The sequence below is a fragment of the Arachis stenosperma genome, chromosome 5 (genome assembly GCF_014773155.1).
Source record: "Arachis stenosperma cultivar V10309 chromosome 5, arast.V10309.gnm1.PFL2, whole genome shotgun sequence".
In the NCBI taxonomy this organism is placed as follows: Eukaryota; Viridiplantae; Streptophyta; class Magnoliopsida; order Fabales; family Fabaceae; genus Arachis; species Arachis stenosperma.
Window position 1 is genome coordinate 29,808,881 of NC_080381.1, and position 24,062 is coordinate 29,832,942.

Here is a 24,062-nt window from a genome sequence, read left to right on the forward strand (position 1 = left end):
TTGGTCGAACCGAATCGTGACTCGGCCAGTTTTTGAAATTTTTTTCCCAAAACACCGTGTTTTGCATGCTTGAAGGGCTAAAGGGAACCCTAGTCATAGAGGCACACAGACCCACTCACTCACCCCTCTCCTATCTCGAGCCTCCACTCTCACCTCTCACGTTTTCAGTCTCCACTCTCACTCTCTGTTGAGCCACCACCACTTCCGTCTAGCCACTGCTACCGTTGGAACATCCATTGAGCCAACGTCAGCCATTTCTGTTCGCTCAACCACGAGCCGTCGCACAATCAGCCTTCGAAAATTGCAACCACCGTGACAAACCCCAATTTGACGGTTTATCTTGTATTGAATTTAGGGGATTTTATCACCTTTTACCCACATTTATTCAATGAAATAGCATGGTTTTGTATATTCTCCTTTAATTGTGCTTAAGAGTGAAAACATGCTTTTTAGGTCTTAAAATAGCTAAATCTAATTCTCTTTGATTCCATTAGATGCCTTGATATGTTTGTTAAGTGATTTCAGATTTAGAAGGCAAAGATTGGATCAAGGGAATGAAGAAAGAAAGCATGCAAAGTGGAGAAATCATGAAAAGTCAAAGAAGTTGAACTCGCCCATGGACGCACGCGCGCACTTGGCGCTTGCGCGCACCTGCGAATCACCCCATGGACGCGTACGCGTGATGTGCGCGTACGCGTCGGTGTTGGTTTATGATTTTTTAATGAAAACGTGGCCAACGAATTCTGAAGGGTTGTGGGGCCCAATCCTAACCAACTTTGGCGCCAAAGATGCTATTTAAAGCCAAGGATTGAAGAGCAAAGGGGATCCCATTCATTACAAACACATTAGGATTAGTTTAGAAGTAGTTTCTAGAGAGAGAAGCTCTCACTTCTCTCTAGAATTAGGATTAGGATTAGGTTTAGTTCTTAGATCTAGATTTTAATCTTTCCTTTCTTCTACTTCTACATTTCAATTCTTTGTTGTTAGATTCATTTTCTTCTACTCTTTTGTTATAATTTCCTTTATGTTGTTCTTACATTTTGTTGTAGATCTAGTATTGTTCCCTCTACATTCTTCCAATTCAATAAGAGGTAATTCATAATAATTGTTCTTCTTTGCTTTTCCATTGTTAATCTCTTGCCTTTGTTAGTTAGATCTCTCTTTAATTCTTGCAATTTATGTTGTTTACTTTTATTGCACTCTATGTGTTTGTTAAAATGTCTCTTTTAGTTTTAGTGTAGATTTTTGTTCCTCTTGGCCTAGGTAAAGTAATTAGTGACACTTGAGTTATCTAATTCCTTTGTTGATTGATAATTGGAGAGATTGCTAATTGGTTTGGAGTGCACTAAAGCTAGTCTTTCCTTGGGAGTTGGCTAGGACTTGTGGCTCAAGTCAATTCATCCACTTGACTTTCCTTTCTTTAGTAAGGGTTAACTAAGTGGTAGCAATGAACAATTCTCATCACAATTGAGAAGGATAACTAGGATAGAACTTCTAATTTTCATACCTTGCCAAGAGCCTTTTATAGTTGTTAGTTTACTTTCTTGCCATTTATCTTTCATGCTTCATATCAAAACCCCAAAATAACTCACAACCAATAACAAGACACTCTATTGTAATTCCTAGGGAGAACGACCCGAGGTTTGAATACTTCGGTTTATAAATTTAGGGGTTTGTTTTAGTGACAAACAACTTTTTGTATGAAAGGATTATTGCTTGGTTTAGAAACTATACTTCGACGAGATTTTATTTGAGAAATTCTAAACCGTCAAAAATCCAATCATCACACCGCCAACACCAGTTTCCGTCACGCAGTGTCCTGCCGCTCGCACCAGCTCTATTCGACACTTTTCGCTGCGCCACTGTCCCTGCTAGCTCTGCATTTTTCTAGTTTTCTAGCTTCTAAACCTAGGATTAAACTCCGTTGATTGTAATAATAATTGTTGAAGCGTGATTAATTCATTTAATTATTGAAGATGATTGCTAGTTATTAGAATATTTTCCAGAAACTGTTTGTAATGTTCTTCACATCAAAAGTGATTAATTGTTTGTTCTAAACCTTGCTTTTGATTGCTTGAAGCATGATTAATTGTTGAAGTTGATTGCTTAAAGCCAGAAGCATGATTAATTGTTGATAGATTTATTTTTTTTCTTGTCTCTGTTTCCAGGAAATCATTCAGCTATCCTTTTTCTCTCAACTTGATGGCCAAGTGATTGGAAATGGCTCCTTTAAATCGTCATTCTTATTTCCAGGGTATGAATGGATTTCTATTCCTTCATAACTGCCTACATTTGTATGTTTTCTTTTGTTGTCATGTTGACTTTTGTTTATTGATAGTATAAAAGAAGGATTTTATCTGGGTCCACCACCGAAAGATAAGCTTCCCAAGGTATATTCTTCTTTGTTAACCTTTTGGATATTACCACTGATAATATATAATCCTGTTTGTAATATTTGTGCAGAATTTTACACAAGGTTATGTATTGTTAGGGGCAATTTCATATGAGAAACTGTCATTTTCTGAAGGGGAGAATAAAAATCCAGAAAAACACCCTGCATCATATCAATTAACAATATACAAGGTTCTGTATTGCTAGTGATTAATTATTTGTTAGTTCTAAACCTTACTTCTGCTATTTTTTAATTTATGAGTATGATGTTTTTGAATTTTTATTGATTGATTTATTGATTTCAGAGTTTAGGGTGATTATTTGTTGCTGTGTTTTAATTTTAAACTAAATTGATGCTTTCAAAAAATTAACAAACAGCAAATGTCCCATGTTATTGATTTAGAGCAAGGAAATCATGAAGATGTTGTTGTTGTTGGAGGTCTTGGGAGTGATGATGATGATGGTAGTGTATTTCTCTAATGCAGAAGACGGTGGTTCAAGCCACTCTCATTTCTAATATTTTTTACTTCATTATTTAACTGCAAAAGTTGGTTTTTGATTTTTTTAATGCTGAATTTGATTGATTCTATGGATATTTAGACACATTTTTGTTTATGATTCATGAAATTGAGAATTGGATTGTTTGGTGTTGCTCTATATGTATACTTGTTCTATGTCTTAATGCTGAGTCTCACAAATATTCTCAATTACTTAAGCTATGGTTTCCTTCTTGAATGAGATTTTATTTTTCTAAAAGAAATCATAGAGGATTAGGGTTGTGGATTTTTTAATTGAGTGATGAGTGTAAAGCTGAAGATGATGATGACAAAAGTACTTGGAAACATATGATTTAAGAATGTTTTAAAAAAACTTTTGAGTTTGTAAATTGATAAGATCATATAATTTTGGTTTGTTTATTTATATTTTATCTATTATTTTATTGTAAAACGGTTTTCCAGTTCAACTACAGTCGAACAGCGGTTCAACCTGTAAACCAATGAACCAGTAACTAGAGTAGTTTGATAACCAGTTCGGTTTTCAGAACCTTGATTATTACGTACTCTCTCAATTTTAGTATGGTATCAAAGTTCCTAGTAGCTCTACTGATGACCATACATGGTTAAAACAACGAATCCAAACAATTCATCTTAACCATTAGTCTCTTCCGGTGGTTCACCTTCACCCACCATGGATGATGCCAACCCTTCTCAAAATCCAACTAGCCCTTTTTACATATATCCAAGTGAGAACCCTACCTCTGTTTTTGTTTCTCTTGTGCTCACTGAAAATAATTACCACTCTTGGAGCCGTTCTTTTTCCATGGCAGCTATTTCTAAAAATAAATATGAATTTTTTACCGGCACAATTTTTCTTCCCTCTTCTGATGACTCTCTGTTCTCTATCTGGGAGAGATGCAACAATCTTATTCTACCTCGGCTCTTTCATTCTTTATCACCATCCATAACCCATAGTGTAATTTACCTCTCCACTGCCTCTTCTATTTGGCAGGACCTTCGTAAAAAGTACCTTTCACAAACTAACCTTTTCCGCATTGCCAAACTCCAAAAGAAAATATATGGATTGAAGCAGTGTTCCATGTCTATTACTGAGCTTCTACATAGCGCTTAAACCTTTATGAGATGACATGGAAAACCCCCGATCCCTTTCTGTTTGTTCGTATCCTGCCAAAACTCATCGTCTCTAGGATTTTGTTATTTAATTTTTTGAAAGGGATTGACGAACAATTTTCAGTTGTTCGATCCCAATTACTTTTGCGCTATCTTATTCTTCTAGCAACTAAAGTCTTCGCCATGGTTATCCAACACAAACGAGAGTTGCTTGCATATTCTTGATGAATAGAAAATTCTGACCGCTACCATCATTAGTCGATGCCCTTCCTCAGGCCAGGGCGTGGTTCTTCCCTTGCTGGCGTAGGACGCGGAAGTGCTCGGTCAAAAATTTGTGCTCATTGTGCATGAATTGGCCACACCATTGACATCTGTTACACGAATCACGGCTATCCTCCAGGTCATCCGCATTTTCCTGGTCAACCGCGCATCCCAGATCACACCACTACCTCTGTCAATAGTGCAGCAGCCCCACCTCCTTAATCCTTCAGTACTCAGAATCAACGTAAGAAAGATGCTAAGGATAATCTACCAGAAACAGTTTCTGGCTTGTCACTAGCCTAGCATAACATTCTTATGACTTTTCTGAAGAGAAATGAGGCTCATGCATCAGCAACCATAGACGAGACAACTCTTTCTTCCTCTCAAATTAGGCTTCTCCCAAGCCCAACTTTGGGTATCCATCATTTATGCTTTTCTTCAACTTTCTCTATTTTAAATAATTCTTCATCTCAATCAATATTTAATGATGCTTGGATAATTGATTCAGGTGCTACTGACCATATTACTTTAAATTTGTCCAATTTTTTATCTTATTCTAAAATCAAATCCATCATCGTACACATGCCAAATGGATCCACCGCTATTGCTTCTTATGTTGGTGTAGTTAAATTTTTAAATTCTTTAACTCTCTCCAACGTTCTTTATTTGCCTCAATTTCATTTCAATCTAATTTCTGTATCTAAAATTACTTTTATGCTTCCCTATCAAAACACTTTTTCAAGATTTTCTTGTCTCTTTTAGGAATTGAACAGCTTGAGGATGATTAATTTGGGTAGCTTACGAGAAGGATTGTATGTTCTTACACAAACATCTTCTGTCAATAATTCGTTGTAATCACATTCCATTGTCTCCACTCATACCACTTATCTCACGTCTTTCAAAATTATGGTATTTTTGCTTAGGACATATTTCTGAACACAGACTTGACATATTACATAGACAATTTTCCTTTATTCCATCACACAATGATGAAGTTTGTGATGTATGTCATTTTTTCAAACAAAGAAAACTTTCTTTTTATATTAGTATAAATAAAACAACTGCTAATTTTAAATTATTGCATTTAGATATTTGGGAGCCCTTTTACCAAAACTCTATTCATAATTATAAATATTTTTTAACTATTGTGGATGATTTTAGCCAATTTACTTGGGCTATTTTACTAAAATCAAAGAGTGAGGTGTCACGACACATTAAGAATTTTATAGCTTTAGTAAAAACCCAATTTAATTCAATAGTTAAAATTATTCGTTCTGACAATGGGCCTGAATTTCTTTTACATGATTTTTATTCATCTCAAGGCATCATTCATCAACGAAGTTGCATTGAAACTCTCCAACAAAACAAAAGGGTCAAACGTAAACATCAACACATTTTGAATGTTGCACGCGCTTTTACGTTTCAATCAAATTTACCTCTTACTTTTTGGTGCTATGCCATTTATCATGCTGTTTATTTGATTAATGGAGTTTCATCCTCTATTCTCAAGTTTAAAACTCCTTTTTGAGGTTTTATTTGATAAACAACCAAACTTTAATGATTTAAGAATTTTTAGATGTTTATATTTTGTTTCCACTAACACTAATCAACGTTCTAAATTTGATCCTGGAGCACTCAAGGCTATATTTATAGGCTTTCAAAATGGTTTTAATGGTCATATTGTCTACATTTTGGATCATAAGAAAATTTTCCTATCCAGAAATATTATTTTTCATGAGTACATTTTTGCTTTGATAAAAAATCTTTCCCAACCCACTACCCACGGTCCAAACACTCCCTCACTTCCAAGTAGAACTAATACACTATTTCATGACCCAACACTTATTCCCTCTCCCTTATCTAACACGTCCTCACCTTCATCTTATCCAGACAGTATCTTTCCCCTATCACTTTTCCATCGCCACTATCTCTCCCATCACCACCCTCATCTCATGTCCTTTTCTCTTTCTTGTTTTCTGACCAAACCACCTCTCCAGCTACTTATGCCTCCCCACCAACTTTAATTCCTCATCTTCACTGGAGCCAACGCTAGTCCTGGCCACCTTCTCATCTCTCTAATTTTATTTGTAATTCTTCTCTTAATGCTCAAACTCTTTGCTCCTCAAGTTCTAGGTATTCCATTTCATCGATTCTCTCTCTTGATTCTCTTTCTCTTTCACGTAATAAATATGTCTCATCTTTGCATTTTGAGTATGAGTCCAGGAGTTTTCAAGAAGCACAAAAGGTCCCTCACTGGTAAAATGCCATGAATGAGAAAATTGCTGCCCTGGCGTTGAACAAGACTTGGGAACTAGTGGACTGCCCTCCAAAAGTGCGACTCATTGGCTACAAATGGGTTTACAATATTAAATACCGACTGGATGGTTCTATTGAGAAATACAAGACACAACTCGTAGCAAAGAGTTTTACACAAACAAAGGATGTTGATTTTCTCAAGACTTTCTCACTAGTGGTGAAACCTGCAACGATCAGAATTGTTCTTGCCTTAGCATCAATGAGGAGATAGTCTATTCAGCAATTGGATGTCAATAATTCATTTTTACACGGCGATTTGAAAGAAACAGTTTATATGGCACTTCCTCCTGGTATTACTCCATCCAGTCCCAATCAATGTTGCAAGCTTCTTAAGTCTCTTTATAGGTTACGACAGTCAAGCAGAATGTGATATGAGAAACTTTCTTCTCTTCTCTTTTCTTATCGTTGTCAACAGACAACTTTTGATTATAGTTTGTTTGTCAAAATTTTGGGCAATGACATATGCATTCTATTAGTTTATGTCGATGACATCATCGTTACTGGGAATTCTGCTGCTGAAATTGCTTCTATTAAGAAGATTTTAGACTGCAATTTTAAGATTAAGGATCTTGGTACACTAAAGTATTTTCTAGGCATTAAAGTTGCTCACTCTTCAAAGGGTATTTCTCTTTCTCAGCATAAATACTGCCTTGATTTATTAGATGATTTTGGTTTAATTGGTGCTAAACCTGTTGTTATCCCTATGGATAGTACTATTAAACTTTACTAAGATGATGGTCCTCTTCTTTTAGATCTCTCTGTTTATCGCCGTCTTATTGGCCGGTTAATTTATTTGATCACTACTTGACCGGATATTATGTATGCCACCTAGCAGCTTAGCCAGTTCATGGCCTCTTCTTCTCAGGCTCATTATAAAGCTGCAATGCGGGTTCTTCGCTATCTCAAGAATAGTCCAGGCAAAGGGTTTATTTTCCTAGAGACTCTACTCTTCAGATTTGTGGATTTAGTGATTCTGATTGGGGCGGATGCTCTGATACCCGCGGTTTCTCAACTGGCTACTGCTTTTTTTTGGAGATTGTTTAGTGTCTGAAAAAACTAAGAAGCAGACCACTGTTGCTCATTCCTCTACGGAAGCTGAGTATCGTGCTTTATCTAATACAACTTGTGAGCTTTTATGGATATTAAACCTGTTATAATTCCTTCGCATTATTTGTGAAAGACCTCCGGTTCTGTTTTGCGATAACCAGAGTGCATTACATGTCGCTGTCAACCCGATTTTTTATGAGAAGACTAAACATATGGAGATTGATTACACTTTCGAGTTGGGATCATGAAATTACTTCTCGTTCCTTTCTCACGACGGCAGATATTTTTATCAAATTTTTGGCTACTCAATCGTTTCATGCTAATTTTTTTTAAGATGGGTATACCATCCTCCAGCTTGCAGGCATATTGAATCAACCACTTTCAGAAGTCTACGAAAAAATTTAAAATTCAAAACTCTATTAGTTTGTTAGTATAATTTAAAATTTAAAATTCTGTTAGTTTGTTTTGTATTTGCGTATATATATAATTAATTATTTTTTTCTATTTTCAATTGAATAAAAAATACACAAATTCTCTTCATGTACTTTATCAATTTTATTATTTATTCTCTCAATTTTATTATTTATGAATAAATGATAATTTTAAACCACAAATTTATACAGAAAAACAAACACGCATATATTCATTTTTATTTTATAGTAATCTCGTAATATTGTATTTAGTTTATTTTATTTGTGTAAAATATTCTTAGAAATAATGTTCTGTAAAATATCTTCTTTAATTATCCTATTGCCTTGTTCCTTTCAATTCATGAACCACCATGATGCACTCCCCGTATTGGTTCTAGCGGTCAGGGGACCACACAAATAGGAATGTGGTTAATATTTCTAGTCAATGAAATATCTCCCCTGCTCATTAAAATATACCACTTTTCGGCATTATTACGGTGAATTCTATACGTCTATAATTTGCTATTTATTTTTTATTTAATTTATTTTTTATAATATATTTTAAATATTAAAAATTATTTATTTTTATATTTTTTAAATTAAATAGCATTTTTTAGATATCATAAAAGTATTTATTATTAATAAATTAAAAAAAATATTTTATATCAATGTTGATAGTTAAATTTTATTTTATTTCACTTTATTTATTTTAATTAGTCAATGTTAATTAAATTTTTTATTTTATTATTTTCTTATTTTTCTTTTTGCTTACGATACTTTTTTTTAATACAAATATAATTATTTATATATTGTTAAATTAGTTTAACTTCTTATAATTTAAAAATACATGCATCACCCCTCCACTATAAGTCTATAACTATTGCTGCCATTCCCACACAAACCGCAACAATCTCCAGAAAGCTTATGCAAATGAAGATTTGTTTTATATAATATGTTATTCCAATTTAAACTAGATTCTGCATTTTAACGAAGAATAACATTTAGACTAATTACATAATCATTTTGTATTACAAATTATTACAATTTTGGCTAATGAATTTTAAAAGATATAAATGACAAAATAAGGATCAGTTTGAATTGACTTTTAAAAAAAATGTTTATTTTTTAAATTTTTTAAAAAGATCTTTTTTAATAGATAAAAATTATTTTATATTTGAATAAATTTTTAAAAAAAATTTTCAAGTATTAAAAGCGCCTTTTATTTTTGTTTTTTTTTAAATATTGTTAACTTTTAGAAAAATAAATAATTTATTTTTTAATAAAAGTACTTTTTTTTAAGATTTATCCAAATAGATTTTAAATTGAATAAAAGTATTTTATTCTAAAAAAAGTTTTTTTTTTACTCAAAAAAACCAATCCAAACTAACACTAAATTGTATTTGATAAAATAAATCAAACATATATAATAAGTATACAAGTAAATTAGTTAAATAGTTGATTCAAATTTTCGAATAGAATATATCTTTAAAGGTCATTTTGTAATTTATATTTTCAGGATTATTTTGTCAATCATAATTTTCCAGGGATTAAAATGATTATTGACTTCAATGTTATAACTTACATAATTAACTAAACTTCAATTTTATTATTAAAAAATACAAATTCTGTCTTATTTTATTAGTATATATATGTATGACTAATAAGATAATTTTATTATTATTAATACAACTAGTCATTAGGGACGACAATGATTCTTAAACTCTATAAGTATAAACACCAAAATTTTAATAATAATCACTTATCTTGTGGATGATGAATTATATGAATAATAACCACTCTTTTTTAGTGTTTCAATTTTAAGTTAAAAAAAATATTAGTCCCCGTCCTAATATTTGTGTTTAAAAAAAAATTATGGTAGAAAAAAAAAAGTAAAAAGTAAAAAGTTTGCCATAGTCTTTATAATCGTATCATAGTATAACAAATGAATACTAAATAAATTGAAATTTTCTGAGATATGTGACTCTTGATTTAATAAAACGGCTAATAAATCATACTAATATAGATAAGACTTTGTTGTTGCCTATATGGGCACGTGCTTCATAGCTAAGAACCTTGCCATGTTGTTATTATTATGTGACTCTAGAAACATAAAAAAGAAACCAAAAAAAGCAACATAGTTTGAGACTTGTGAGAGTGGGATAGAAGCAGAAAGTAAGGTATGGGGAATAAGATAATAGCGCCATTTGTGGGAATGGTAATGGCTATGGTGTTGCAAAGTGGTAGCATGGTTGTTATCAAAGCAGCCATGAATGATGACTTCAACAAATATGTCTTGATTGTCTATTCTTTGGCACTCTCCACCCTACTTCTTCTCCCCTTTCTCTTCCTTCTACCCAGGTAAGTTTCTCTTCTTTCGATTTTGCTTTTCAAACAAAAATATATAATAACAAATTAAAGAAAAAGATGATGATTATATTTTCTGTTCACAAGAGTAAGAATTTTAAGAATATTTTTCAAAAATATAATGCTATACAATAGTATTTTATATTTTATTATGTCGTCAGTTAGATCTATGTAGCTGATTTTGCACAAAACAAGTAAGTTTTCTGTTGATATTGTTGCTACTACAATTCAGCGAAGAAAACATAACAACTAACACAATTTTTGCCTCTTTTTTTTGGGCTTCTTATATTTAATTTGTTTTTTTTTTTCTTTAACAGGTCAGAGCGTCCTCCTCTGAGTTTCTCAACACTTTGCAACCTATTTTTGCTTTCTCTGTGTGGGTTGGTATACTATTACTACATTAACAATTTTGCTTATTAATCTAAGCTTGCAACTAATAAAAGTACCATATTCAAGTATAATGTATGCATATTTTGTGAAATCATAATCATATATGACAAGGCCTGTACTAAAATTCATAAATATTGAACATATATTGCAGAAGTTCAGGACAAATATTTGCATATGTGGGCATAGATCTCAGCTCACCAACTCTTGCCTCTGCCATGCTCAACCTCATTCCAGCTTTAACTTTTGTACTTGCACTTTTATTCAGGTTCTTCTTTATTTCATCATATTCTCACTTTTAAAATTGATAGTTATTTTTTTATGAAATTTTTAAATTATTTTATATTTTTCATGATAATAGAATTTTTTTTGTTATATATAATAAAAGGTAACACATCAATTAGAGAAATAACATTTTTTTCCGAATTTATAGTTCTTTTTCTCTAATTTATGCTATAAATGACAATAATATCAGGACAAGTTAAGTATATAAAATATTTGCAAACTAAATTTATCAGATTATAACATTTTAATATTGCATAAATTTTTACAACTTTTTTATATTTATAAAAATCGCTACAGAGTGTAAGAGTGTAATAGTTTTAGAATTGAACGTAAACCGTTACAGGCTGTAACGATTTATTTAGATTTGCGTGCTGGACAGAAACTACAACTAAAAAAATCGTAATTGGCTATAGTGGTTTCTGAAGACTTGTAGACTTGCACTTTTGCAGCATGATGATGAATTTCATTTGAGGTTCTAGCCAAATGAAGATTTCTTCTCTGCGCAGAAATTTGAGGATTACTTCAACTCAACTAGAATGGACATGGTTTTTGAAGTTCTCACTCGAAAGCTCTTTTATGAGATTTTTTCATTCATAAAAATAGCATTTGTTCAGACAAATCAAACTATCATTGAGGCGATGAAAGGTGAAAAAATGATTTATATAGTTGATCTTAATGCTACTGAATCTACTCAGTGGATTACACTTCTCCAAGCTATGAGTGCACGTCCTAAAAGTCCATCTCATTTGAGATTTGCTGGTGTTCGAGATTTTAGACCAAATAGCTCATAGATTAATTGAAGAAGCAGAGAAGTTAGATATTCCATTCCACTTTAACCCTGTATTCAGCAAATTAGAGAGCTAGATTTTGAAAAACTTCGTGTGAAAACTGGGAAGACACTAACTATAACTTCCATGTTCCAATTGCATTTGCTTTTTAGCATGGGACGATGAATCTGCGCAAAGAAGAAATTCTCATTTTGTTAGAACTTCAAATGCAATTCACCATCACACTGCAAGAGTGTAATGCGCCACAATTTTTCAGAAATTGCCACAAATCTTCAAATGCAGTCTCTTTAGATTGCAGTTTCTTTAAAAATCGTTACACCCTGTAGTAATTTCTACACAACACGTAAATTACTATACCTTATAACAATTTATATAAATTACAAAAACATCTGTAATATTAAAAAATTGTAATGTGATAAATTTAGTTTTTAAACATTTTATATACGTAAGTTACCCATAATATCACTTTAATCATACAACATGGAATGAAGCTAAGTATGTATCATTTCAGATTTTCAGTAATAAAGAGAAAATGTCAATTCAATTCACTACATCAACTTTATTTTGGGGTACGTTTTGTAATCTAAACTTTCAAAATCTGATATTTGACATTTTAAATTAAAATGATCAAATGGTTCAAGACAACTTATAACATTTCTTTCAAAATTATATTACAAGGTAATTTTGTCGATATAACAAAATCTTATAAGTTGGTTTATTTTAAGAAAACACAAAAAACAAAAATAAACTTTTCTTTTTCATTATTCGGAAATTTTTAGATGTAAAATTGTACTGCACTAAAATATTAGAATGTAAAGTACACATAAACCTCTAAGTTTAGGGGGTTAATTAATTGCATGTTCCCCATGATAAAGTCATAGACCAACAATTTGCATCCACTTCTTTTGTTTAAAAGTGATCTCAATGACATACAACGCAGAAAGTTAACTAAACATTTATTTGCTTGTTATTGTTGTTTCGTTTAAAGAGTATTGAATAATGAAAGTCTCCCACTCTGCCAATTTCAAATGCATTTAATAGAAAGAAATTAAAAATTTTTACTAATAGTAATTTTAACATGTTACATATTAACTGAGCCTTTTTATCGATCACTAATCCTAATACTAAAAATAGAAAATATATAAAAAAATTATATAAATAACGTATATAGTATTTTTGTGATTTGATAACTTTGTCAAATCTTGTAAACAGGGACAGATCCAGAAATATTATTGTGGGGGGTAATAGCATATATAATATTAAAAAATTATGCAAAAAATAATATAATATAAGATGTATTATAAAAATATAGCGATAAAAAATATATTTTAAAATATAAAAAATGTGTGTGTACTTTTTACTAACGAAGTAGTCGATTCTTTGTATCATAAAATTCATCGATAATAAAATCTGTGTTAAATTTTTCACCAATTTTCTTTTTAATATAATTAAAAGACAATTAGCCAAAAATTCTATTTTTATTTTCTTTTTGAGTTATTCTTCACAATATTTATAGCTAAAAAAGATTTCTCAGTCGTAGCAGTTAAAATATAGAGAATTAATATCAAATAAATCAAAAAAGATAATCACAAAAAAAAGAATCCACTTTATAAATTCAAATAATTTTATTTAATTAAAAAATATTAATAATAATATTTTTTAAAATTTTTAATATTATTACTTATTTTTTAGATATTAAAAACTATTAATATTTAAATTAGACTAAATTTTTATTTATACTAAACTAAATATTAAATAAATTTTTTAAAAAATTAAACTTTACTTAATAATTTAGTATTATTAATTTTTTTTATTTAATAACTTACTACTATTAAATTTTTTTTTTTTAAAGTTGGGCGAGGTCCCCAATATATCCCTTGTAAATGTAGTAGATAAGGTAGCATTGTCTCAATTGAATGACTTACTAGGATGGAAAAAGTTGAATGGGGACATTTCAGCATCCAAGCTAAAGTCTTGGGAACAGTGGTATCAATTGGTGGAGCATTTGTTGTGATATTATATAAGGGCCCACCAATCTTCAAGGCACCCATCTCCTCACTCTCTTCAATCCCATTATCATTTTCACCTCATTTTAACTGGATCTTGGGAGGCTTTTTCTGTGTTGCTGATTCTTTCGTAGCTTCAATCTGGTATACATATCAGGTTAGCCACTCCTTTCGATCTATCTGCCCCTTATTTATTTAAGAGAAATATTTGACTAATGTCTTATTTTTAAAATATTAGAATTTAAGAGGTAAAATTTAAGATTTAATATTTAAAATTTTAATTAAATATTAATAAAAAATAATAAATTTTACTAATTATATAATATTATTCTTTTTTAATATTTTATCCGTTAAATTATACTAATTTCTCTAGAAGTAAAACAATATTTTGTTGAAAATTTTATAATTTGCGAATTGTGATACTAATTTCTTTTAAAATTATACAATATTTCAATTGATTCCCCTACATTTTTAAATATTTAAGTATTAACTAATTATTCTATGAAAAAAATATGTCAATTAGATCCTTCATGATAATAAATTATAAATAATTATATCCTTTTATTAATATAACAATTTTTGGAGCAAAAATTTACTTACTTCTTTAGGTTTTTTTTCCTAATAAATAGAGACCTATTGATAATGATATGTATAAAAACTCAAAAAATAACAAGAGTAAAAGACAAATAGGTCTCTGACTTTTTTAAACGTAGACATTTTCGTCCTTCGAAATTTAAAAATACATTTAAATCCCCCACCTTATAAAACGCATGACAATTAGACCCCTCCGTTGAGTTGGGGCTCAAAACAGCAACAAAACATACTGACCTGGAAGGATAGAGTGTTAGGTGTCCGTTTTGGTTGCTGACGTAGATGGAAAACAAATTTTTAATGGACAAATTAGTCCTTGATGCCTATTGCCTAACATCTTGCCTCTGAGTTTCTGCTCAAAGACCTTCCTACTCTCCTCATTCTGATTATTCTGAAACTTGTTGATAACTTGCTTCAATTGATTCAAAACCTCCATTTCACTATACAAATTCTTAGTGTTACTAACATACCTATCCATCTTCCTCACCATACCTTCCATATGCTTAACCAAAAACCCTAATTCAATGACATCTATGACCCCACTCACAATGTCACCATACACATGCTCAAATCCCTGCAATGCAGGAATAGAACACTTCTTCTCTAATTTAGAACCGACGCCGGCGACGCGGTTCAACTCGTCGAGCTTCTCGGTGAGAGCAAGGTCGAGGAGATAGGAATGGTCGAGGAAACGAGGCTTCTAACAGCTTCAGAGGTCAAGATCTCATTCCTAAGCCTCGAGATCTCAGAATCCGAAAAGGATTTGTGAAGGTGAACAGTTTTGGACATGACATTGGCTACTTTAAAAGAAAGAATGTCAATGGTTACCTTATCGTTGTTCTTGATGGTGCTGCTTTGTTGCTGCTGCTTCCTCTTTCTGAAGAAGTTTCTAGAAGAAGGGCGTGCTTGAGGTTGGAACTAACTTGGTTACCCATCTTCACAAACCAGGCCTCTGCAATCATGCTTCCTCCTCTAAAACTGGTCTTCACTGAATTAATATTTACCAAGTATTTTTTGCTTTTTCTTCATTGCCATGGTTCTCATCATTGACAATGAATTGTGGTCTTAGAGACATTGAAATTAGGGAAAATTAACCAGTGTGAGAGACTAGCATCAACTGCAACTTGAGGCAACAGAGGTTTAGACTGAAGGACACTTGATTTCATGCTGAAACAAGGTGAGAAATTCGAGCGAACTTCAGTGTTGGTCGAGGGTATGCTTGGAACGTTCTCCTTCCTCCTGTGCTTACTTGATGGAACTTTTGCTTTGATTGCTTTCCACTGAGTTAGGTTCTCTACATGGCTCAGAACAGAATGCATGTTTGTGCTTCTGTCTCTTCCACTCGCATCAATTGGCATCTGATTCCTTGTCTTGTCTTCGGCCGCAGAAGAGTTGGACGAATCGGCGGATGTAAAGAGTGATGTAAGGTTGGCAGCTAAGGTTTCTGAACGGCAGATGAAATCGGTGTAGGAGAGGTGGCGGCCGGTGGCAGAGTCGATGAGAGTGGTGACGGAGTCGGACCAAGGTGAGTTGCGACAGAGAGAGAGAACGTATGATGGTCGCAAGGACTAATTTGTCCATTAAAATTTGTTCTCCATCCACATCAGCAACCAAAACAGACACCTGACACTCTACCCTTCTAAGTCAGCATGTTTCGTTACCGTTTTGAACCCCAACTCGACGGAGGGGTCTAATTATCACACGTTTTATAAGGTGAGAGATTTAAATATATTTTTAAATCTTGAGGGACGAAAATGTCTACGTTTAAAAAGATCAATGACCTATTTATTTTTTACTCAAATAACAATATTTTGTCGTCTAAAATGATATCATTTCTATATTTATGTGGCACTGGCGAGATATATCATTGTAGATAAAGGAATACAGTGACAACTCTTTTTTGTTTTACATTATTTATAAATAAAAGAACATAACGTCTTCATCGTTTATTATCATAAAAGATTTAATTGATTTTTTTCTAAAATTAATTAGTATGAAATCGAAATTCTTGTAGACTTTATTGTCACTCTACTTCAAATCTTTTAAAAGGTAAAATTGTCTTTTTGAAAAATTTAAATGATATTAAGGCTCAGGCTTAATATTATCTAACCTCTTATTCATAAAGTATCCTTATTTAGTAATTTTTCTTAAAATATTCAAAGATCGGGTCTAATACTTGATTTTATAATTGGCTGATACATGTTTTCAGGCGTCAGTAATAAAGAATTACCCTACTGTAATGGTGACAGTGTTCTTCCAACTCTTATTTTCAACCATTCAGTGCTCAATATTTGCATTAATTGCAGTTAGAGATCAAAGTGCATGGCAGCTGAAGCTAGACACAGGGTTGATTGCAATCTTTTACCAGGTTTTCATCATATTTTTTTTAGAATCCCAATCTTGCCTTTGCACTTTGCAATATATCAATACTTTGGTATATTTATTATTTGAATATGAAAAAAAAATCAGCTACCAAATCAGTTATTAATATAAGATAGATATTAAAATATAAAGTATATGTTGATAATAAATTAAACATGTATTTATACATAAGTATATAATAATTAATTTGATGACTATTTTTTTATACATTCGGATAGTATTTTTTATTCACCATCTATCTAGATATCTTATTCTAATGTTTATTATTATTTATTGCACAATAAAAAGGCAATAGCTGCAACAACATTACGGTACCTGTTATGCACTTGGAGCGTCCAAAAAGCTGGACCATTTTTTTGCTCTATGTTCAAACCTATTTTAATCATCTTCACTGTTATCATGGGTGCTCTGTTCCTTGGAGATGACTTTTACCTTGGAAGGTAATTATAATTCAAAAATTTAAAACTAATTCGTTCCCTCTTTAAACACATTTAACTGCCTAGCTAGTAAGACACAAATTTGCCTATATGTTTAAATTATGCTTTGAATTTAATTATGGAGTAACATTTTATTAAAAATACGAATAATAGATCATTTTAATCTATAATGGTGATAATCTAGTTACATATTTTATAAGGCTGTTACTTAAACATTCTCTATTAACTTATTAAGTCAAGTGTGTTGCACTTCCTATTATATTGACAAATTTTGACCATATATTTATTACTTTTTATACAGATTATTTAGATTTATGAGGACAATTTCTTATTTTAATTGGTCAAATATTTTATAATATAAATTTTATGATAATAAAAATTTATATAATATCACATATTAAAACTTAAATATTAATTTAGGATATAAATATGTAAATATATATACTATACAAGGAACATTACGCTTTTTATTTCTTTCAGAACACATTAACGTTTATCGTTTTATAGTACTCTTTCTTAAGAATTGTAATTTTCACTTTCTTTTAGTTATATTAAATAATGAATGTACCTAAATAAAATCTAACTATAAAGTATTTCTCCAATGTAGGTAAATGTAAATATTTTCTACTACCTTTTAGTGTGTGTATTAGATTAACGACATTTTTTTATGTGAATGTTGTGCAGCTTGATTGGTGCAGTTATAATCGTGGTAGGTTTTTATGGTGTAATGTGGGGAAAGGCCACAGAAGAGAAATGCATGATAATTGATGAAGAGAGGTTGCAATCAACGTGCCAAAATGCTCCTCTCTTACATGACAAACACGTTACAATATAATAATTAATAATTAATAGGGTGACATCATATCATTCATTTATGGATATGGATGCATAAACATTCAAGCCAGACCACACAAAATTAGACGTGAAATTGGATCACCCAATCTCTCCAGAAGAAAAATAATAATGGACTTAAAGACAAGTATGGTTAAGGAAAAATATTATTTGTATACTAAAATTAGTTATTAATGTATTTGTGTATAAATATATATGTGAGATTTAATTTATTTTTAATATATATTTATATTTTAATATAAATTTTATATTAATAATTAGAGTAAAGCTAGGAACCAAAAGCATATCAGCCAAAATCCAGCTAAATACTTTTGGATGAATTCAAAATCTCTACGAGTTAATATATATGGATGTTTCTTCTACTAAGTATCAGAATGTTTCTTTTTCATATTAAATGGATGTTCTTTTATATATTTTTCGAATTTGTGATTGTTGGAGGTAGATAGGTTAATGTGAGAAAAAAGAGGAAGGTTTTTATAGGTTTTAATTAGGTTTACTTAAAAAATTTAAAATTAATTAATTATTAATATAAATTAATATAGTTTTGTTTAGTTTTTGGCTGATAAGCTTTTGGTTCCTTATACTTTTCCTAATAATTAATTTTAATTATTAGTTTTAATATACACATAACATATAATCAATAATTAAGATACGTTACTACCAAGAAGATATTACTAAAGATAGCGCGTTGCTAATTAAATGTAAGCAAATATAATAAGTTGGTACTTAACATATGTTATATGGTGTTTTCTTCCAAACCCATGGCAATTTTGTGGGTAAGTTACCCTTGCACATGTGTCTTCATCTCAGCCGTTGGTCAAAAAAATTTTCAACCTTTCATTAATTGCATTCATTGATAATAGCAAAAGCCTTTAATGAACATATACTATAACAAATACTACATTAATTATTGTATACATATACTATATAGTGTATTGGGGAACATTTATAATTATAATTTATAATCTCTAACTTGTTTTTCATTTTATAAAATACCCTCCATCACTTTCTGAAATTCAACATGCATGTCTCACAAGCCTTTAATTCATGTTTCACTTCCTGAAAAACGCATAGAACCCACTGCCCACTGGTTTTTTCGCCTTCGTTCTATACCCACTACCCAACCCTGGAATTTGTTATCCTAGAACCCACTACCCAACCCTGTTTGATTTTTAGTGTCCATTTAGCAAGAATGATCTCCTTCAAATAACAGGTTCCGGAACTGGTACTCTGCTTTCGTCGGATTGGTGTCGACGTCAACTCAGGAGAGGGCGAACGCTAAACTGATGTGGCTCCGGTAGAGAATTTTGTAGCAGAACTTCTGCTAGATCCGAAGCTGTGGCTGCTGGAAGCTGGTTTACCAACATTCATTTTTCGGCTGCCTTCGAATTAGGTGCGTCGGATTAGGTAAAGGTCACCTCCCTCCGACTCCGACAGTGCATTTTTTATCCGTTGAAGCTCAACCACTGGTTCTCATCAAGGTATGTCCGATTAAGTTTTTTTGTTAATCCAGATTAGTTTAATTTTGATGATAGTCTATGCCTTTTCAACGGTTCTCTGTTTACGGTGTTGGGTTGCTATTCTGGATTTTGGAAATAAAGCAACATTGTCCAGTTCTATGCTGTGGCTAGGTTTGGGAAATTGAAATTAAAACCTAATACTGGGGTCCAAAACAATTGGGTTAGTTTAATTGTATTTGGTTCATTTAATTTTACATGCAGCTTAGTTTAGCTTTCTTTCGTTGCTTCCATTGGCTCTGTTTATTGACATTTTTTGGTAAAATTATGGCAGGGGTTAAATTATGTCCATAAAGGAGGATGATGTTAAGAATGATTTTGATAATGATTTGGGTGATGATTTCGATTATCAACCGAATGCAGAAGATGATGCTGATGACGACGATGTGGATTCGCTGGATTCCACTAGCAAGAGTGGAGAAGTTTGTGGTGTAAAAAGAATAGCGGATTTAATGGTGGAGGATATTTGGAACCTGGAGTTTAGGACGGAGGATGAGGCTTGCCAATTTTATAACGCTTATTCTTGTTGGCATGGATTTGTAATGAGGAAGGACGACGTGGTTAGGGATAATCAAGGTAGAATCATTAGCAGGCAACTTGTTTGCAACAAAGAGGGCTGGAGAAATATGAGGTATCTCGATCTGGATGATAGATCAAGGGAGGCAAGGTCACTAATGCGAACCAAGTGTCCAGCTCGGCTTAGGGTAAAGCTTGACTACGGCTGCGGTAGATGGAAGGTATCATGTTTTGTGGAATCTCACAACCACGATTTGACGCCACCCCAATTTGCGCATCTGGTACCGGCCAATCGTCGTCTTACTGTGACTGATAGAGTCCAAGTGGAAAATCTTCATAATTTTGGTGTCAAGAGCTGCCATATTATGGGGTATATTGCATTCCAGAAGGGTGGATATCGTCATGCTGGCTTCACACGGAAAGATTTGTACAACCACATCGATCGCTATCATCGGGCAAAAGTTAAAAACGGGGATGCCAATGCGGCAATAAAATATTTGATTGGCAAGTCAAACAACGATCCGCTGTTCTTTGGAAAGTATACGTTCACTAGTGACGAAAGGCTGGAGCATATTTTTTGGGCAGATGGGCAGTCAATTATCGACTATCACTGCTTTGGAGATATTGTTGCTTTTGATTCAACCTACAAGAAGAATAAATACAACAAGCCTTTGGTCATTTTCTCTGGATGCAATCATCACGGGCAGACTGTTATCTTCGGCTCCGGCCTACTATCTGACGAAACCACAGAGACGTATAAGTGGTTGTTGGAAACCTTTGTTGAAGCGATGGGTGGGAAAAGTCCAAAAGCAGTAATAACTGACGGAGACCTTGCCATGCGAGATGCAATCAAGAATATTCTGCCTGATGCGTCCCATCGGTTATGCGGCTGGCATCTACAGAGAAATGCATGTGAAAATATAAAGAATCCTAATTTTCTGCGCGATTTTAAGGGTCTTATATACGACAACAACGACCAGAGAGACTTTGATCAGAGATGGGCAGCCATTTTGGATAAGCACAACCTTGTTGGCAGTACCTGGATGGAAAAGACGTACGAAACTCGTGAGATGTGGTCCCATTGTTTCCTCCGAGATAAGTTTTTCGGTTACATAAGGACGACATCACAGTGTGAAGGTATAAATTCTCTCATCAGATTTTATGTTAATCGCAAGAACACCCTCATTGACTTCATGCATAACCTGGATAGGAACTTAAAGGAGTATAGAAACAACGAATTAATAGCTGACTTTAAGTCTCAGTGCTCAGAGCCAGTGATGATTACCTCGTTGGAGGTATATGAAAGATCTGCATCATGTTATTTCACGCGAAACATTTTCAAGGAAATTCGTAATGAGATTCAGAGGGTAGGGGCTTTGAATATAACGGTACTAAGCACAACCTTGGACAAGGTAGAGTTCAGTGTGACTGCTCTCGGAGACCCGGCCAAAGATCGACGGGTGGAAGTCGATAGAGGTAAGAATCTATTCTCGTGCTCGTGCAAGCTGTTTGAATCACGTGGTATTCCCTGTAGTCATATCTTCTGTGCCATGAAGTTCGAAAACATACTTGAGTTTCCAGATTCGTTGATATACAAAAGGTGAACAAAGAATGCAAAGAACGAATTTATTAGCACAGAAATGCCTGTGAATGATGACATCGAAAAGGTCTTAAAGTTTTGAGTTGGAGCGTTGGCATCGAATTGCAACAAGCTGTGTGATATTGCTTGCAAGGATCTTGCAGACTTTGATGAAGTCCAGTCTGAACTTGTCAATTTAGTTATCCGCTTGCAGTCACGCAAACAAGGCAAGTTAACTCCTAATGTTAACGTGGAAGGCATCAACGATCCCTTTGTTGTCAAAAGCAAAGGAGCCCCTTCCAAGAGGTCTTCTTGGAGGAAGAAGAGAGCATGCTCTAATTGCCACAAGTACGGTCATTACTACAAGCGCTGTCCAGATCTGATGCAGCATAGTGTGGAAGGTAACCCTCGCGATCGATCATACGGCAATGCATCAGCCAAGGACTCAGGTTTTAGTCCAGAAAGGTTTGCTAATTCTTCGAGGCCGTTCTCAATTAAGTCCGAACACCACTCAGGACCTAATACCAAGGTACGATTTGTTTATTCGAAATAGACTCCTGCTGTGAAAATCTTGTTCGGTGTGTATCCCTTTAAAAACCATTAAACTATGTGAATGTTCCTCTGTTTGGGCAGCCTTTTAAAAAGGGTGGAACAAGGAAGTTTACGGCGACGGGTATGAGGAACTGGAAGGGTAAAGACAACACTTTTGTCGAGGTAATTTTTTTGAATGTAAACATCTAATTTCCGTGTCATGAACTGGGTAAACTAATGAAGATCTACTTCTTCTTGTCAAAAAAAAAAAAAATATAAAACAGCAGAGCCTCCATGAAAGCAGCGAATCCATTGACATCGCGTCCACGAATGGTGTTTTCAATAAAAATCTCGACTCGTTAACACAGGTGTTATGCGTAAAACTCCTCCATGCGTAAAAATTATGGTTGTATGCATTATTATAGTTTCTTATTGGGGATTATCATGTTATCAGCAGGTGAAGGAGTCACAACAGGACAAGAGACATTCATTCACGAACTATGAATGCGATAATGATATCATTGATGATAAATGTGACACACGACATGTGCAGATGGATGTCCGAGATCAGTTACCGTCGTCACTGTCTTGTGGCAACAAACAAGGATCGTACATGGCATTGTTCGTGTCGATGCATAGGACACTTTAACCATTTCAAGGAATTAGTCTTCTGAATTTAGTGCAATGCAAGTATAATTGGTTCTAAGAGCGTGATCTATCCTGATTTACTGACTGCAATGTAATTGTCACTGCTTGGTATAGAGGAGTTTTAAGTTGTATTTATTTATGTTAACTATGAATATGTCCATTAGGGTGATAATTATGTTCGATTATATGTATGTGATTTGCTTACATTACTGTATTCTCGTTGCAGTAAATTGTGGTTGACTTTTGGGTAACGACTTTCTACCATTGTGATTATGCATTTCAGTTGATCAATTAGAGTTGTGTAAATTGATTTTTTTCCGTACTTATTCCATTATGATGACAACAATGTTGAATAATATGCATGTGTTTTGCTTACATTGCTGTAGTTTAGTTGTGCTGTTTATTGTGGTTGCATTTGGGGTAAGGACTTCCTACCATTGTGGTTATGCAATACAGTTGAAAAAATAGAGCTGTGTTAATTGATTTGTTTCCTTTCTTAGTGCATTTGATTTAGCAACCAAATTATTAGATTGAATGGGTTGTATTATCCAAGGTTTAATGGTTCATACATGGTTTTAAATCTCTTTTGTAACGTTGAGGTTGTGAATCTACTTTGTTATTATGGATTTCCTGTATGCATTGAAAATTTTATTCAAGGGGAAATGGTACACTGTGTATGAAAGCAGTTTGAAAATATATATAGATATATGAACCAGAAGATTCGTAAACACCAACACATTTCTAATGGCTCATATCATAGTTTCGATTATTAGGTTCAATAACATTTTGATGGTGTTAGAGTCTTACATACTGATAGAATTTAACACTAGGAACAATAAATGTTTGAAACACTGCGGACATTTCCTTTAAGTTGTACAATAGCTAATCTTTCTATGTTATCAGATACTTCACTACGGCATGACTTTACTTTGATAGGCATGGTTTTGCTTCCTGGGATTGAGAGCTTGAATGTTTCCAAAATGTAGTCATCCAGCATCCGTAACATTGTTGACTATTATGACCTGATATTAAGAAAACTCATCACGACAACTATACACAATAGATGAACAATAAAAAATCAATTAATTCAGTAAACCTGAAAAAAAAGGATCCACGAAACTGCTAC

General features: G+C 32.8%; 2 protein-coding genes across 6 annotated transcripts; both read left to right on the forward strand.

Annotated features, from left to right (window-relative positions):
• The first annotated feature begins 10,079 nt into the window (after positions 1 to 10,079).
• LOC130979992 (WAT1-related protein At3g28100-like) lies at positions 10,080 to 18,365 on the forward strand. 2 transcript variants are annotated; one of them, XM_057903579.1, is made up of 7 exons: positions 10,082 to 10,411; positions 10,735 to 10,797; positions 10,959 to 11,072; positions 13,806 to 14,040; positions 16,684 to 16,842; positions 17,145 to 17,296; positions 17,978 to 18,364. In XM_057903579.1, the coding sequence occupies exons 1-7, from the start codon at positions 10,233 to 10,235 to the stop codon at positions 18,126 to 18,128; spliced, it is 1,053 nt and encodes a 350-aa protein (XP_057759562.1). In that variant the 5' UTR covers positions 10,082 to 10,232; the 3' UTR covers positions 18,129 to 18,364. The 2 variants fall into 2 exon arrangements, with proteins under 2 accessions (XP_057759561.1, XP_057759562.1); XM_057903578.1 differs by lacking the exon at positions 13,806 to 14,040 and having other exon boundaries at positions 10,080 to 10,411; positions 10,735 to 10,801; positions 17,978 to 18,365.
• A 1,745-nt stretch (positions 18,366 to 20,110) lies between these two features.
• LOC130983196 (protein FAR1-RELATED SEQUENCE 5-like) lies at positions 20,111 to 23,096 on the forward strand. Of its 4 annotated transcripts, none has more exons than XR_009087278.1 (4): positions 20,111 to 22,286; positions 22,391 to 22,471; positions 22,573 to 22,656; positions 22,743 to 23,096. XR_009087278.1 is itself a non-coding variant. In XM_057907381.1 (2 exons), exons 1-2 carry the CDS (start codon positions 20,115 to 20,117, stop codon positions 22,790 to 22,792), a joined length of 1,251 nt encoding a protein of 416 aa, XP_057763364.1. In that variant the 5' UTR covers positions 20,111 to 20,114; the 3' UTR covers positions 22,793 to 23,096. The 4 variants fall into 4 exon arrangements, 1 of the variants encoding a protein (XP_057763364.1); XR_009087277.1 differs by having other exon boundaries at positions 22,576 to 22,656; XR_009087279.1 differs by having other exon boundaries at positions 22,576 to 22,656; positions 22,746 to 23,096.
• Positions 23,097 to 24,062: the final 966 nt, after the last annotated feature.

What these genes read in the sequence shown, in the direction of transcription:
- LOC130979992 (XM_057903579.1), top strand. Translation starts at nt 10,233, where the DNA reads ATGGGGAATAAGATAATAGCGCCATTTGTGGGAATGGTAATGGCTATG. An exon ending in TTTTTGCTTTCTCTGTGTGG is followed by an intron (nt 10,798 to 10,958) that starts GTTGGTATACTA and finishes CATATATTGCAG; the next exon opens with AAGTTCAGGACAAATATTTG. An exon ending in TGATTGCAATCTTTTACCAG is followed by an intron (nt 16,843 to 17,144) that starts GTTTTCATCATA and finishes CACAATAAAAAG; the next exon opens with GCAATAGCTGCAACAACATT.
- LOC130983196 (XM_057907381.1), top strand. Translation starts at nt 20,115, where the DNA reads ATGGTGGAGGATATTTGGAACCTGGAGTTTAGGACGGAGGATGAGGCT. An exon ending in GACGACATCACAGTGTGAAG is followed by an intron (nt 21,316 to 22,742) that starts GTATAAATTCTC and finishes TCATGTTATCAG; the next exon opens with CAGGTGAAGGAGTCACAACA.